General features: G+C 53.0%; 1 protein-coding gene across 3 annotated transcripts in view; it reads left to right on the forward strand.

The window, feature by feature from the left end:
* The window catches only part of PDE4C (phosphodiesterase 4C), a 38,757-nt gene that overhangs the window by 10,325 nt on the left and 11,556 nt on the right, over positions 1-16,876 (forward strand). The window contains exons 1-10 of one of the 3 annotated variants that reach the window (XM_078154155.1): positions 1,346-1,817; positions 5,079-5,270; positions 6,006-6,042; positions 6,320-6,390; positions 6,483-6,535; positions 8,557-8,669; positions 10,645-10,738; positions 14,966-15,144; positions 15,585-15,683; positions 16,443-16,607. In XM_078154155.1, the coding sequence (XP_078010281.1) occupies positions 1,678-1,817; positions 5,079-5,270; positions 6,006-6,042; positions 6,320-6,390; positions 6,483-6,535; positions 8,557-8,669; positions 10,645-10,738; positions 14,966-15,144; positions 15,585-15,683; positions 16,443-16,607 (1,143 nt within the window). In that variant the 5' untranslated portion in view covers positions 1,346-1,677. Of the gene's footprint in view, positions 1-1,345; positions 1,818-5,078; positions 5,271-6,005; positions 6,043-6,319; positions 6,399-6,482; positions 6,536-8,556; positions 8,670-10,644; positions 10,739-14,965; positions 15,145-15,584; positions 15,684-16,442; positions 16,608-16,876 lie in introns of those variants that run through there. The other 2 variants (XM_078154154.1, XM_078154156.1) reach the window with 2 other exon arrangements.

Consider the following 16,876-nt stretch of genomic DNA (forward strand, 5'->3'; position numbering starts at 1 on the left):
GCCAGTAGTCCGTGCCCCCCGCCCCCCACGCCGCCGGTGCGGTCCCCTGCTTCTCTTCCCACCCCTCCCTCCACGCCCACATCCATCGCTCGCCCAGCCCATCCCTGGGAGGCCAAGCAGGCTTCTGCTGGACCTTGGGAGGTGTCGGCCTCCCCAGTGCGAGCCTCTATGTCTATTTTGGATACTAATATCTCCTAGTTGGGTTGTGTGTTTTTCGTGTCCATTTAATCCTTTACGCACGCCTGGGAGACGGGATGCAGGCATTATTTTGTCCCTGTGGAGGCTAAGGCATAAAAAAGAAGGGAATCCGTCACCTGGGTCTCCTGACTGCAAGGCTAGGGTTCTTTCCAGGGCATCACGGCATATGCATGCATCTGAATGTGCCAGTGTGCATCAGTCAATCGATAAGCATGGATTAAGTGCCTGCTATGTGCCAACTTCTGGGCTAGAACCCGGGGACAGGGATAGGTACTGGCCACGTCATGTCATTAGTATGAGGAAACTCTCTCTGCCAGTCCTGGTCGGCATCTCTTCTACGAATTAGAGTCTTAGAAAGCAGCCCCGGAGATAACAAAAGATAAAAATGAAACAATCCCGTCCCTTAAGCAGCTAACTTTCATTCTACCGGGGGAAATGATATGGGCACGTATAAGCATTTGTAAAACTCATATAATACAGTAAATAGAAGGCAATGGGGGAAGCCGGAAGCCGGGGTTCATGAAAGGCCTCAGGAAGGAGGTGGCCTTTGAGCTGGGTTTGAATTCCATGAGGGAAAGGTGAGGAGAGAGTGCATTCCAGTCTTGGGGGACAGCGTTTGCAAAGGTACGAGGATAGGAGATGGTATGTCGTGAGATGTAAATGTATGAGGAACAGCTAGAATACGAGTTTTGAGTAAAGGGGAAGAATGTGCAAATAAAGGCTGGAAAGATGGGCTCAAGTCAGACTGTGAAGTCTCTAAATGCCGAGCTGAGTTTGGCAGCATCAGTGAGTGTCTGTGTGTATCCGTATGTGGTCGGTGTGCATCAGTATGTGGTCAATGTGAGGGTGTCCGATTGGGTGCGCGTGTGCGCGGACACGTCCCCGGACTGACCTTCCCCTGAGCCCCCGGGCTTCCCCGGCCTCTGACTCTCCTCCCTCTTCCCCGCCCCCAGGCCGCCCAGCCCGGCTTTTTAACCCTTCCCTTCGCTCCCGCGTCGGAGCTCTGCAGCATAGTGGGTCCGGGGTCTCTGGGCAGCGCAGAGTTAAGAATGAAGGGGTGACGTCACGGCGGGGGCTGGCCGGAGCGCGCGGCTGGAGGGAGGAACCGGGGGAGGGGGGCGCGTGGCCGAGCTCGGCTACCCCGGAGAGCGGCGCGCGCGCCCCCCTCCCCCCACCTCCCCTGCGGGGCCCGGGATCCTCACTCTGCTAGGCGCTGCCCAGCCCCAAGCGCCAGACGGGAGGGGGCCGGGGGGAGGAGTCCCGAGCATGCGCCCCCAGCCGGGAGCCCCCAGCCCCGAGCGCAGCGCAGCGCGGCGGCCCGCGGCTCCTCCGGCCCGAGCCGCGAGCCATGTCCCCGCCGCGCTCCGGGGCCCCCAGCAGCTGCTGCGAGCGCCGCCGCCGCCCGGGGAGGAGGAGGCGGAGGGGGCGGAGGCGAAGGCGCAGAAGGCGTGAGTCCCGCGCTCCGGCCCGGGCGCCACTATGAACCTGCCGCCGGGCAGCGGGGGCGGCCCCCAGACCCCGCTGCGCCTCGGCGGCGGCGGCGGCGGCGGCGGCGCTCACCTCCTCGGCTCGCCCTGTGCGGTCAACCCTCCCATTGACATCGTGGGGAAGCGCCGACGGTAACGCCCTGGGGGTGGGCTGGGAGCCCCGATCGGGACCCGGGGGGAGGCTGCGGGAGCGGGGCTTCCAGTCTTGCCTCACGTCCTCGGTTCTGCGTGGAAGGGCCTTTTCGTCTCGGGCATTCCGTGTTCCACGTTGTGAGGTCCTTTCCAGCTTGGCCGATCTAAGTTGGAAGGTCCCTTCCAGTTTCAAGGACCCTCCCTCCCAGCTCTGCTATTCGGATCTAAGGTCCCTTCCAATTCTGACGTTCTCTGTTCTAAGGACTCTCTCAGCTCTGGCATTCTAAGTTCTAAGTTCCCTTCCAATTCTGACATTGTTTGTCCTATGACACACAGATTATACAGCTCTGACATTGTGGGTTCTATGATCCAAGGACCCCTCCCGGATCTGACATTCGGTATTCTAAGGTCTGGTGCCTTCTACATCAGACGTTCAGGATTTATTTCAACGTCTCTTTCAGCACTCAAATTTTATATTACGGGGAGCCTCCCAGCCCTGATAGTCTATATTCTAAGGACTGTTCTGCTCATTTGGGAACCAGGATAAGCACCTCGGGGACTGGGCTCCTGGAACGAGAGCCTGTGTCGTCTTGGGCAAGCCTATTCCCCCCGGACTTAATTTCCCCAGTTCTGACACTGTTCTAATGCTCCTTTCTGTTTAGGATCTCTGTGGAGGCTATGGGTACCACGTGGGTAGGGAGAAACAGGGGCTGCAGCTGTCTTCTGGCCTAAGATTAGCCCCAGGGGGAGGGGGGAAGGAGAGAGAACAAGAGACTGAGATAGAGGAATCTGATTGGCTTCAGAGAGGTAAGGGGCCTGTTAGAGAGAGGTGCACCCTGAAAAGGGAGGACCTTCTCTGGCTTTCCTGACTGGGAAGAGATGACTGGTTAAGGGCACACTGGAGTGATCTGACTCTTCCACCCTGGAGTGGCCCCTGGGGCACAGAAGTCCGGGCCAACCTGGGTCCTGGGAGTTTTGCCAGCCTCAGGGGACTGTGTAGGGGCAAGGTCAGTACCCTGTCTGCTGATGGGAAGGAGAGGAAGAGAGGTTGAAATCACAGGGCCACTGGGCCCCAGAACTCATCTACATATAGACCTGGCTCCTCCTTACTCCCCCAAGGCTTCCCCTGGCTCTCTTCCTCAGAGATCATGACATGTGGTAGAAAGGACACCACCTGACCCTTCCAGGAGCAGGCCTCAGGTGGGCGGGTTGGTTGGATTGGGAAAACACAGATACACAGTACAGACAGATATACACGTAGCGAATGTGTAGGTATGAGGATACACGTGAAGCCAGAGACAAAGGAATGCACAGATCTCCATGCCCACAGATACATGGCCACATAGACACAGCTGGAAAATGCCTAGGTACATGGACACGGGCTCTGTGTGTGTGTGTGTGTGTGTGTGTGTATGTGTGTGTATGTTAGAATGTAAGCCCTTTGAGGGCAGGAACTGTTTCACTTTTGTCTTTGCATCTCCAGAGCCTTGCACATTGTAAGTCCTTAATAAATGCCTATTGATTAATTTCCTTCCAGACTACTCAGCTACACCTACACAGAGACCCATTAGGGTGTTGATCTCATACCATGTATGTGTGTGGCCTCCCCACCCAGGATACTACTGGTACGTGTCCTGGCCTATACTCTGGCACATGTACCACCATAGGCCTTGGCACACATGCTGGTATCTGTTGTGGGCACACAAAACTGGCCTGGCACACCCCCTGGCATATCCACCGCAGTAGCACATGTGTTGCTACACACCCTGGCACCCATATTGGTACATGCACGAATACACACCGACCCATGCTCTAGGGCACACAAACACTGTCACATGCTGTGGAGTACACACATGCCAGCAGCAGTCCCTACAGTCTCTGCTCCTCAGAAATGGTCTTACCACAGGCTTTCAGGGTGGACTGTGGTTTCCGGAGAAGTAGCATAGCCCCTCCTCCCCCACACCCTGCACTCCAGGCTGGGGGTAGAGAGCAGGATAGGAAGACCAGGTCTTTAGAACCTCAAGTCCCCAAAAGGATCCAGTGTTACTGGGTGACGAGCAGGGGGAGAGACCTGACCACCCTCTAACCCCTGCACTTATCCTTATCCTCCCTCCCCAATCTTCACACACCCTAGATACAGCTGCCCAGGCCTGAGCTACAGGGCTCAGGGTATGTGGCCCTGGACTTCTGTGGAGAAGTAGAGGGGAGGGAGAGAGATGCAGGGACAGGAATCTGGGGCACCGCTTTTAGTGGACTGAACCAGTCACAGTGAGGAAAAACTGGGCAGCCTTAGGCTCTGTAAGGAAAAACACTTGCTTAGTAGTCAAAACTATTCCTACATGGGGATGGGCTGCTTTGGAAGGTAGAGACTTCCCTGTCAGTCACTGGAGGTCTTCAAGAAGAGCTCCCTTCCATTCAGCAAATATTTGTTAAGCCCCTAGGATGTTCAGTGCACTGTGACAGGCCCTGAGGATACAGAGGAAAATTAATCAGCCTTTCTCCTCTAAAGAGTCAGGGTTGGGGGGAGATGTTCATCAGGGCTGTTGTGAAGGCCTTTGCTGTTGGGGTAGGGGTTGGGCTCAATGTCCTCCAGCTCTGAGCAGCAAACCTAGAAGAAATGGGAAGACCTAGGCAGAAGCCTTAAATGCAGCATCTCTCTGTGTGACCTTGGGAATGTCCTTTCCCCCTTTCTGGCCCTCTGTTTCTTTATTTGTAAAAAAAAAAAAAGTGGAGGTTGAAGTAGGTGATCCCTAAGCCCCATCTGTTTCTAAGTCCTATGATCTTGGGACTTGAACAAGGTCCGGCCTCTCGAGCCCTGTCTTCCTCTCCAGTGAGAACTAGCGGCCTCTGGGTGACTCATTTCTTCCTTCTCAAAGATGGGTCATCTGGGACCTGAGACAGCCCAACCCATCTATCTCCTGGACGCAGAGGCTGACTTCCCAGGGCAGGCCCAGAGTGTTGACCCCTGGCTTTAGGGATCAAAGGAAGGTCAGATAGCCACAAGGTAGAATAATGGGACTGGAGAACTCTGGGAACCCTGAGCTTGGCCAGCCTGGGCATGTATAGCCAGGTCTACTTAGCATGGAGCTTGGTATGGGGCTCATTCCACAGTGGCTACACTCTCTTCATGGCCCTGTCAGTGGGGATCGTCCGGCCAATTTCCACGCCACAGTGAAAATGGGGGAAGCCTTTGGGTGGGAGAAGGGCTGCCGATGTCCTCTGTCCCCTCTCAGCTGCTTTTGCTTCTCCTTCTGCCCATAGCTTTGATCTTGAGAATGGCCTGTCTTCGGGAAGGAGCCCACTGGATCCACAGACCAGCCCTGGCTCAGGCCTCGTCATCCAAGGCAACTTCCCTCACAGTCAGAGGCGAGAGTCTTTCCTCTACCGATCAGACAGTGACTATGACCTCTCCCCCAAGGCCATGTCCCGGAACTCCTCCATCGCCAGTGACCTGTGAGTGCCTCTTTGGACTGGAGGGAGGGGCAGTGTAAGAGAGGGTCCTGGGAGAGAATGCTTTGTTCCTGGATGTCTTTGTTGGGTGAAGGGGTAGGGATAGAGAGAGGAGGAAGGGCCAAATGCTGTAACATTGAACAATTGTTCAAACCTGAGTGCTAGCCCCAATTCTCCTAGGGACTCACTGAGTGACCAACCCTTGGCCAGTGAGTTTTCGCTTCTGTAAAATGAGGAGATTGGACTTCACATTCTCCCAGTTCATTCTTCTCTGGCATGCTGATTCTGTCATATATGGGGCAGATCATAAAGCCAAGCTGGAGCTGGGAGGTGGAGGGGGTGGATATTCCCTAGAGAGGACAGATCACAGTGCTATTGAAGGTATTCAGAGGGGGCTTCCTGGAGGAGGCAGGGCAACACCTAGTTCTTCTTACCCATAGTCTAGGTTCCACTAGCATCTATTGAATGAATAACGGAAGTGAGGTCTAGAAGGATGAGTAAATTTGGAAGGGGAGGTGGAGGAGCAGATGGGGGTGATTAGGAAGGGGATTTGTAGCTATACAGACACAGGCAAGGGCCCTCCCTCTATGTGTGCACCTAGTCAGCTGCTCACTGAGAGATGAGTAGATAGGGAATTTGAGCGGAGCGGCTCAGACACGAGATGCCCACATAACCCTCAATTCTGCCCATTTTCTTCCTCACTGTCTACCTTACACAGACTTTTTCTCTCTCCTGCAGACATGGAGAAGACATGATTGTGACTCCATTTGCCCAGGTGGGTCTAAGCCTCTTCCCTGGCCCCTGCTGGGAAAAAGTTGGGGGGGAGGGGGAGGTTGTGGAACAGACTGGGGCAGAACTGAGAAGTCCCTGTTCTCTCTAGTCCTGCCCAGGGGCTGCTAAAGATCCCAGTCCTCTCTTCCCTGGCCAGTCCCACATGTCTCTGCCCTAAATAGTCCTGTCCCAGGGTCCACTCTCCCCCGCCCTGGCTGAGCAGGGATGCTGGAGTGGCTCCACAGGCTGGGAGGCTCAGTGGGTGGTGCCTCCCTTACCAGGTCTTAGCCAGTCTACGAACAGTCAGGAGCAACTTTGCCGTGCTGACTCGCCTGCAGGACCGTGTGGCCAAGTGAGCGCGTGCGTGTATGGAGGGCTGGGGGAGGGGCATGTGGGGTCCAACCAGCCTGGCCTGACCCTAAGTTGGCCCTCTGTGTTCCACAGGAGAGTGTCTAGCAGTAACCCACCTTCTGGCTGCCGCACCGCGCCACTCCCAGGTAACGAGTCAACGGTCTTAGCTGCCGCCTTCTTATTTCTGAAGCCTTGGATTCCAAGTCAGAATATCCTCTGCTGTCTCCACCATCCATTTCCCTAGGCCAGTGGGAAAGTCCTCCCATATCATTCCTTACTTTTTATACACACACACACACACACACACACACACACACACACACACTCTCTCTCTCTCTCTCTCTCTCTCTCTCTCTCTCCAGCTTTTAGGGCCAGCTATGACTCCCTTAGCAATGCTTCCAGCTGTGAGCTTCCCCCAGCCTGCCCCCCCGTTCTCTTCCTAGGGAGAGAGGGGCAAAACATCCCCAGCGAGCCCCCAGAGCCCCTTTCCCAGCCTCACCTCCACCTGCCACCTTTACTGTTTGACAATCAGGTTTTTAGGGGTGTTTCTTTTCTTCATTTTTAATTTTTTCATTGACATCTTGCTTTTACATTAACTCGATTTTCCAATGTATCACCTCTCCCCACTTCCACTCTTAGAGCCTCCTCCCTTATAGCTAAGAATAACAGAAAGGGACAAAGAAAACAGTTCAACAAAGTCAACCAACATCCACCGAGTGCAATTTCAGGCCTGTTTCCAATAGTGCCTTGGAAATAGAGTCTGAACTCTGGACTCAAAATCCATCAGTGCCAATTTGTGTATGACTGACAACGAGTCCAGGAAGAGGGTAGGCATAGGAAGTGTAATAGCTGATAATAATACTAGCCGAGAGGGACCTTAACAACAAAGAATGTCAGCTCTGGGTAGAACCTTAGAACCCAGAAGGTCAGAGCTGGGAGGGCCCTTAGCACACCAGGATGTCAGGGCTGGGAGGGCCCTTAGAACCCAGAGGGTCAGAACTGGGAAGGCCCTTAGAACCCAGAAGGTCAGAGCTGGGAGGGCCCTTAGAACCCAGAAGGTCAGAGCTGGGAGGGCCCTTAGAACCCAGAAGTTCAGAGTGGGGAGGGCCCTTAAAACACAGGTTGTCAGAGCTGGGAGGGCCCTTAGAACACAGAATGTCAGAGTGGGAGGGCCCTTAGAACCCAGAAGTTCAGAGCTGGGAGGGCCCTTAAAACACAGGTTGTCAGAGCTGGGAGGGCCCTTAAAACACAGGTTGTCAGAGCTGGGAGGGCCCTTAGAACCCAGAAGGTCAGAGCTGGGAGGGCCCTTAGAACCCAGAATGTCAGAACTGGGAGGGCCCTTAGCACACCAGGATGTCAGGGCTGGGAAGGCCCTTAGAACCCAGAGGGTCAGAACTGGGAAGGCCCTTAGAACCCAGAAGGTCAGAGCTAGGAGGGCCCTTAGAACACAGGTTGTCAGAGCTGGGAGGGCCCTTAGAACCCAGAAGGTCAGAGCTGGGAGGGCCCTTAGAACACAGAATGTCAGGGCTGGGAAGGAACCTCAGTTAAAAAGATCATCTAATCCAGGGGTGGAGAACCTGCTGCCTCTAGGTACTCAAGTGCAGCCCTTTAACCGAAGTTTAGGACCTAGAGGGCCACATGTGGCCTTGAGGCAGCAGGTTTCCCACCCCTGATCTATTCTAACCCACTTCATATTACATATTGGGGAACCGAGGCCCAGAGAACACAGATTTGCCAAAGGTCTCCCACCAAGTTGGTGGCCAAACAAGGACTCAACCACAGGTCTCCTGAGGTCCGTGACACCAGGCTGCCAACAGATCATTTGGTCCAAATACGTTGCTCTTTTAGAGGAGCAAACAGAGTCTTGCCCAGTTCCACAGCCAGTTCATGTTGGGGTAGAATTTGAACCCACGTCTCAACTCCCAAATCCACTGGTCTTGCCATTGTACCACACTTCCTTTTGTCTCCTGGAGCTAGAGAAACAGGAGAAAAGCAGAAGATCCAGACCCCTAGAGCAGTTAAATGACTTAGCCTCCCTGAGTCAGTTGGGGGGAGCCCAAGACAGCCATCGATGCTTGCCCACCCCTCGTCCTAGCTCCCAGAGCTGCTGGGGTTGAAGAGCTGGTTTTAGAGAGAGCAATGAGTGACCCGCAGGTCTCTCCCACAGAGGACGCCTGCCAGAAGCTGGCCATGGAGACCCTGGAGGAGCTGGACTGGTGCCTGGATCAGCTGGAGACCCTGCAGACCCGGCACTCCGTCAGTGAGATGGCCTCCAACAAAGTGAGTCAGCACCAGCTTCACCTAGGAGGCTGGGCCAAAGGTCTAGGGTCCCATTTAGCCTCCCCCTCAGCCCCTCCACTCTGAACAGACTGATGAAATGGGGCTGTAAAAATACAGAATGTCAGACCTGGTGAGCCCCTTAGGGCACAGCATGTCAGAGAACCTGCCTCCCCCAACTTCTGTCCCCACATTTACAGATAGGGAAACTGAGGCCCAGAGGGGGAAGGCTCTTATTCAATACCAGCAAATTAGTAGCTGAGCTGGGACTAGAACCTTGGTCACTAGACTCTCTGCATGGGGCCTTTCCCCTCCCCACCACAGTTGTGAGGGCCTAGCCGTTCCCCAGCCCCCGCCCCCTTCCTGTTTGCTCCACAGATGTGTCCGTGGTCGGCCAGGCACAGCTGGCTCTGTGCGTCATTGGCCTTTTCTCCCCATCTTCTGAAGTAGATTTAAAACCCCAACCGACAAAGAAACAAGACCTCCCTGGCTAAGCCCGGGCCGGCTGGGCCTGGCATCCCTTGGAGCCCAGGAGGCAGCCTCAGCTGCCTGAGGGAGAGGAAGGAGGGGCAGGGCCAGGAAAGTCACTTCTCAGAGTCTCTGGCTGGTTTTGTGTCTCTGTCCTTCCTCAGGCATCTGTGTGGGGTAAGGTAGGAGGATGGGCCAGCGACTGCCCTCACCCCCTACTGATGCACATATACGTTTGAAGCAAGCCCAGTACCTGAAAATCTAGAAATCAGTTTGAAGGATGAACTTGCAAAGGAATTCAGCAGAGCATAAAATTCACTTGAGAAGAGATTAGATTTACATGGGCATTTGCATTAAATACCGGTCTGTTTACATCCGGTGAGACTATTCCCACTGGCACTGGATGGGCTGCTTGGGGGCCAAGGAGAGCCCATAAGGCCTGTCTGAATCCTTTCCCCTGTTTTCTCTGTCCTGGTCAGAGATGCCTGAGGCCAAGCACTAAAGGGAAAAAGAACCAGAGCTTGTGGGACGTGAGGGTGCTCCCCCATCCCCTGGGTGTTGTATCAGGGCAACCTACATTATGCTCTAAAGTGAGAGGGGGTTGAGAGAACTGTGTTAGGTGGGGGAAGCTCTGGTATTGCCTCAGAATCCTCAGAGAATTTCCTGTGAGGGAAGGGCATGGGTGATGAGGGAGAGGGATTAGATCTTTGAAGTAGGCTGTGAGAACCTTTGGTATGCTGGATATCAGAGCTAGGCAAGATCTTAGAATTGTTGAATGTCAGGGTGGGTGGGGGCCCTAAGAATGGAAAATAGCAGAGCTGGGAGGGCTCTGAGAATACAGATGGTCAGAATTGGGGAGGGGGGTCCCTGAGAACACAGAATGGCAGAGCTGGGAGGGCCCTGAGAATACAGATGGTCAGAATTGGGGAGGGGTGTCCCTGAGAACACAGAATGGCAGAGCTGGGAGGGCCCTGAGAACAGAGGATGGCAGAGCTGGGGGGGCCCTGAGAATACAGAATGCCAGAGTTGAGAGGACCCTTAGAACACAGAATGCCAGAGCTAGGAGGGGTCTTAGCGGCCATTTAGTAAAGATTACTCATCTTACAAAGAAAAAAGCTTAGGAAAAGAAAAGGTTTTTGGCAGGGTGACAATAGGAGGGAGTCTCAGGATAGTGGCTCTTTCACTAGGCTCCAAACCATCTGTACCCAGATATCTCTTCCTCTCTAAGGGGAAACTGAAGCACAATCCCATCTGGGGGCCCCCCTCAGACAAGCCAATGAACAGTATTGGGTCATGACCCAAGCGTACTAGCACCCAGACTATCCTTGGGCCTCTGCTCTACAAAGGGGACATCGTCCTCCTCCTTTCCTGGACATGAGGTTTGCAATGACTATAGACTCCCCACTGGGGTTACAGGAAAGTGTAATAGGTGTTGGGGGTGATATTGAAGTTAAAGGGAAGAGGGGATCCCAGGACTATTGGGGATCTACATTTGATTTCCTCCCCACAGTTCAAGCGGATGCTTAACCGGGAGCTGACTCACTTATCAGAGACCAGCCGCTCTGGAAACCAGGTGTCTGAATATATCTCCCGGACCTTTCTGGGTGAGCGGACCTCGGAGGCGGCTAACCTGGCAAGGGTGGGGAGGCTTCAGGTGCCAAGACACGTGGGTTTGGTTTGATTCCCAACTCTGTCACTGACCCACAGTGAATCATTGGGTCATCCACTGCCCTTCTCTGGAGCTCAGCTTCCTCCTCCATAAAAATGGGAGACTAATCCTTTCCTACCTCACAGGCACTAGTCTTTTGGGCTCCTTCCTGCCTGACTCCGCAAGGCTCAAAAATAGCTGTTGGGCTACACTTCTTGCACCATTTGTGTGCACATAGTTGTTGAGGTCAGGGCCTGTGTGCTCTTCTGCCTTTCTCTGTATCCCTGGTGCCTTAGCATAGTGCCTGGCACACAGTAAGTGCTTAATAATTACTTAGTGATTGATTGGTTGGTGATTGGGAAAGGCTGGGATGGAAAAGACCTGGCCACCCCTTAACACAACTCTCTAGTTGGCAGAAGGTGAGGAGAGCAGGAGCAAGGAGCAGGATGGGGGATGAAGAAAGTCATCTCACCTTTGGGAGTCCCAGCTTCATTATCTGTAAAATGGGAGAGTGGACCTGTGGGCCTTTATGGCCCCTGCCAGCTCTAAAATAAAACCCGTGATGCTATAATCATTGATTGGCTCTGAGAGGTGAGGGACAGGGCAGAATCAAAGATAACCTGGAGGTTTCAAGGACAGGAGACAAAGTCAAGGGGGGCTCAGAAGCTGTGAAGTGAGAAGGACCAAGACTTGTGGGGCTTGTTGGGTTGGGGGCCTTCTTGGGGTGGACATCCCGAAGGCAGGTGAGGATTTGGGTCTGGAGCTTAGAAGAGAGGACAGGGCTCGAAGTGGGGCTTTAAGAGTCCCCTACAAAGGATTCCTATTTGAGGTCAATAAGATGGTGGTGGAAGTGAGAGCCCTGGCCAGACCATTGGGGGACCTCTGATCAGAAGGGCTCAAGTGGAGGACCGGGAGCCGAGAAGGAAGAGGAAAGGAGGAATGATCAGAGAGGTGAGAGGAGAACTAAAAAGGGGGCTCCTTCTGAAGCCGAGAGAGCAAAGTGAATCCTTTAGGGAGGAGACACTTGGCAGTGTCAGAAGATACCGAGGAATCAGGAAGGAGGGGAGAAGGGAGGGATACTCACACTGCCCATCAGTGGCTAGGTCAAGCTTCAGACCCAGGACTTTCAAGTCCACAGCTCTGCCCAGTGCCCCAGCCCAGTGTGGTATGCTGGACAAAGCACTGGACACACTAGGTGTGTGACCCTGGGCAAGTCACTTAGAGTCTCTTTCTAGGAGCCTGGAACAACAGGCAGAGGGGTTGGCAGGGACTGGTGAAGGCTTTTAAGGATGGGGAGACCTTGGGAGTGTTTGTAAGTTGTAAGGCAGGGAGATTAATGGAGGCAGGAGAATGACTGAGAGGACAAGCTGCCACAGGAGAAAAAAGGAGATTGGGTCAAGGGCGCAGGTAGAGGGATTGGCCTTGGTGAGGAGAAGGACTTCCTCTTCTGAGATTGGAACAAAAGAAAGAATGGGAGGTGGTTAAGGGGCTTCAGAGGGGAAAAGGAGCTTGTGACAGATGGCCAAGAGGGAAGAGGTTGTGGAAGTAGCTTGGGGAGGAAAGAGGATTTCTAGGCCTGAACTCTGACCCTGAGTCCTCAGCTTCCTGGTTGGACACCTCCATCTGGATGTCTCACTGGCTCCTCAGACTCAGTCTGCCCGAAGCAGAAATGGATCATCCTTCCTTCTAGAGCCAGACTTAGCCCTGTAGAGAGTACTCTCAGGTACCCGGGCGTACAGCCTCTGAGTCCTCCTCCACTGCTCGCTCTCCACGTCCAGTCCATTGCTAGGTCTCCCCGATCCTTGCTCCACCATCTCCCCCATCTTTGCCCCTCTTTCCGCTTGCTTCATTCATTGCTTCTCACCTGATCTGTCGTGATAGAGGAAAAAGAGACAGATGGAGAATATGAGAAAGAGAGAAGATGTGAGAGAGGCAGAGGCAGAGGAGAGGCTGCTTCTTATTAAGCGCTTGCTGTCTGCCAAGCGTGGTGCTAAGCACTGAGGATTCAGACGGAGGTGGGAGAAGAGGCAGTTGGCGATAACGTGGGGGGTCCGGGAGTGAAGTGATCAGGGCTAGGACCCCTCATGAAATGGCAGCCTGGCCTGGGGACTTACTTCTCGGGGGAGCTTCCTAATTGACGTCCCTCTTCTCCAGTCTGTCCTCCCACACAGCGAGCCGAAATCACCATCTTCAGGCCTGACTGGGTTATTCCCCTCCTCAAAAATCTTCAGTGGATCCCTTTTGCCTCTAGGCTAAAATACCGATTCTTTGGCCTGGTATTTAATCTGGACCCCATTAATGTTTCCAGGCTGAATTCTTAGCAACTCCCATCACAGAATCTACATTCTAGCCGACCTGGGCCATTTCCCAAATTCAGCAGCACACAGGCTGTCCTCACACCGCTCTTTCTCTGCCTTTCAGAATCCTTCTCATCCTTCAAGTTCTATCTCCTCTGGGACACCTTCCTCGATCCCCTCAGTCTTGACACTCTTTTGCTCCTCAGATTAGCTTTGTACCTCTTGTATGGTTTAAAGCATAATAAAAGTAGCTCAACAGAAACTCGAGATGTGCAAATTTTGGGATATCTCCATCCAAATGTCTCTACAGACTATTTGTACCTGACTTGTGGTAGAGCCTTCTGAGCTTGCGTTGGTCTGATCAACCACAGTGGGACACACTGTACATTGACACTGACATCACGATGTCCTTTTACTCCTCTTCGAGCGTGAATGACAAACGACAATATCTTGTGTGTGTGCACATGTATGTGTTATGTTTCTCCTGCTCCCAGAAGTAAGTAGGGCCCCAAGGATGGGGATGCAGAGGACCGTAGACCTACAACTGGAAGGGACCGCAAAGGCCATTCAGTCCAGTCCCCTCTTTTTACAAATGAGGAAACTGAGGCTGAGAGAGGTTAACATTTTTGTCCCTGTATCCCCAGCACCTAGCACCACGCATTTCGAAGACATTTAATAAATGTAGAATGGAATTGAATTTGGGCTTTGAGAAGTTGACGCCAACCATCAGTCCACACAAGCGTTTACTATGTGCCAAGAGGGTGCTAGCCTAGGCACTAGGGAGACGAGACAAAAATGGGATAGTGCCTGTCCTCAAGGAGCTTCCATTCTGGTGACAGCAAGGACGTGTACACAAGGAAGTGCACACAGAATCAACATGGGATAAAATCTGGAGGGAAGGACCACAGTATTCTTGCAGGGGCAAGACCAGGAAAAGCTTCATATAGAAGCAGTCACTGGAGCGGAGTTTGGAGTCAACAAGTGTGTATTAAGTAGCGACCATGCTCCAGGCACTGTTAGGTGCTGGAGATACAAAAACTGAAGAGGTGGAACGTAAGGTGGAAGAGCATTCCAGGCAAGACAGCCAATGCAAAGTTGTAGAAATAGTCACTGGGGCATCTGGCTAGGTGCAGCAAGACCAGCCAGGTGGCAGCTAGGGGGATGCCGTAGTGTGCAGAGTGCTGGATCTGGAGCCAGGAGGGCCTGAGTTCAAAATCCAGCCTCAGACACTTATGAGCTGTGTGACTGTGAGCAAGTCATGTAGCCGCTGTCTGCCTCAGTTTCCCTTTCTGTAAAATGGGAATCATAAAAGCACCTACCTCCCAGGGTTGTTGTGAGGATTAAATGAGAAAGTCTTTGCAAAGCACATTGTAGACCTTAAAGCACTGTGTAAATGCTAGCTGTTATGGCTGGACAACAGGGTAAGAAAGAGAAGTAATGTGAATGAAGGTGGAAAGAGTATGTCAGAGCCAGGAAGGGAAGAATGAAACCAAAAAGGTTATATTTGATTCTAAAGGTAATAGGGAGCCATTGCTGTTTATAGGAGGTGACAGAGTCACTACAGAAAAATCATTTAGGCAGTTGTGTGAAGGATGGAATGGAGAGGGAAGAGACTGGAGGTGGGAAGAACAATTAAGAGCCTGTTGCAGGAGGTGGGGATCCTCAGGTGTGGAATGTGCATATTTTGTGAGATTTTTTTTAGTGTTTTAATTGTTTTTGCTGAATTTTAAAATAAAATTTTGTCATAAAGAATGGCTGGGGGAAAGGGAGGTGGATGTAGTGGGAATTATAAGCCACATAAAAACAAATGATCTCAGCAAAAATATATTTGAAGAGGGGATACCCAGGCGCTCACCCTGGGCTATACACCCACTGCTTTCCTTCAGATAAGCAGCATGAGGTAGAGCTCCCCTCCATGCCGGTGAAGGAGAGGGAGAAGGAGAAGGAGGAGCGGCCAATGTCTCAGATCAGCGGCGTTCGCAAGCTAACACACGGTTCCAGCTTCTCCGCAGCTGCCATTCCTAGATTTGGCGTGAAGACCGACCATGAGACCCTGCTGGCGAAGGTGCGCTTTGGGCTGGGGAGGAGGGACGGGAACGCCGGGTGCTCCTAACCCCTTCCGATCCCAGCACTCTCCGAGGGCCTCTGCAAAAGGAAGAGCCCAAAGCTACTAGCCGGTAGCAGGCTGGGGAGAGCCTGCCTTACGTCTGGGGGGGGGGGCACGGAGGTGATGGGCAGGGAGCTCAGGCAGGAAGCCTATTCCCCCTTCTCTGTGGGGCAACTTTCTCTGCTTGGCTACAGTTGCCAAGCCTAGTGGCCAGAGCTCTGAATTTGGAATCTGAGTTTGAATCCCTGCTTTCTGTCTTATTTACTTGTGTGACCTGAGGCAAATCAATCATTTAACCTCTCTGGGCCGCAGTTTCTCCATCTGTGAAACAAAGGGATTGGACTAGATCTCTCAGTTCATTGTATGAACTCTCTCTCATGGCCCACTCTCTGTTCCAGGAGCTGAAAGACACAAACAGGTGGGGTCTGGATGTATTCAAGGTTGCAGAGCTCTCTGGAAACCGCCCGCTGACGGCCATCATGTATAGTATCTTCCAGGTATGGCTCGTGGACATGCTGGGCCAGAGAAAGGCTGTACCTCCCAGGGCCTTGTCCCTCCCTCACCCTGGGCACTTAGCACCAGGGTCTCCCGGAAACTCAGAGCTCTCTAGAGCCAACTCCCTCCCCATGTAAGAATCCCTGTATATTCCACAGATGTGGAGCTCATTCCCTTTCAAGACAGCCCAAAACATTGGGAGGCAGCTGCGATTCACTAGTGGCTGCTGTGAATAGGTCCCATACTGTGAATTCAAAACTATGCAGCCATTGCCTTCATGGGGAGGCAGCATGAAGGGATGGGCAGAAGGTGGGAATCCTGGTGCCAGCATCTCAGCCGTGTGACCTTAGGGCAAGTCTCTCAACCCGTCAAGCAAGGAAGGCCTCAGTTTCCTCATCCCTCACAGGAGGGCTTCAGATGACTTGAATTCTAAGATCCCTTCCTGTGGTTCTCAGATCTCTCTTGGTCTCAGTTTCCTCATCTGTAAAATGGGGATAATCATAGCACCTCCCTCCCAGGGTTGTTCTAAGGGTCAAATGAGATAATAAGTAAATTGCTTTGCAAAGCTTTAAAGCACTGTATAAGTGTTGGTTATTACTATTATTTCTCTGGTGCCTCCAGGCTCTAAATCTAAGATCATATGACCTCTCTGGGTCTCAGTTTCCCTGTCTATAAAATGGGAGCTTTGGACTAATTAATTTCTAGGGCTCTTCCAGCTTCAAAACTTCTGACTCAGTTTCCTCTCTCGGTCCCACACCCAGGAGCGAGACCTGCTAAAAACCTTCCAAATCCCAGCGGACACCCTGGTCACCTACCTGCTGACCCTGGAGGACCATTACCACGCTGATGTGGCCTATCACAACAGCATCCACGCGGCAGACGTGGCCCAGTCTACCCATGTGCTCCTGTCTACGCCAGCACTTGAGGTTCGGGGGCAAGGCGCAGGGGGAGCCCTGACAGCTGCAGCTCCTGAGGCCACTAAGATAATATTTGTAAAGTGTTTAGCTCAGTGCCCGGCAAATAGAAGATGCTTAATAAAGGCTCCTTTCCTGCCCTTCTTCTCCCTTCCCTCCCCTGCTCCTATCAGCTTCCACATTGGCCTCCAAGGTCGCAGAACCAGAGCAGGCAGAGGGAGCCCTCTGGGGAGCTGTTCTGGTGTCTCTGGGGTGTTCCTTTCATGGATCTGGATTCCACA

The sequence above is a fragment of the Phascolarctos cinereus genome, unplaced genomic scaffold (assembly GCF_003287225.1).
Source record: "Phascolarctos cinereus isolate Bilbo 61053 unplaced genomic scaffold, phaCin_HiC Scaffold_4;HRSCAF=312, whole genome shotgun sequence".
NCBI classification, from domain to species: domain Eukaryota; kingdom Metazoa; phylum Chordata; class Mammalia; order Diprotodontia; family Phascolarctidae; genus Phascolarctos; species Phascolarctos cinereus.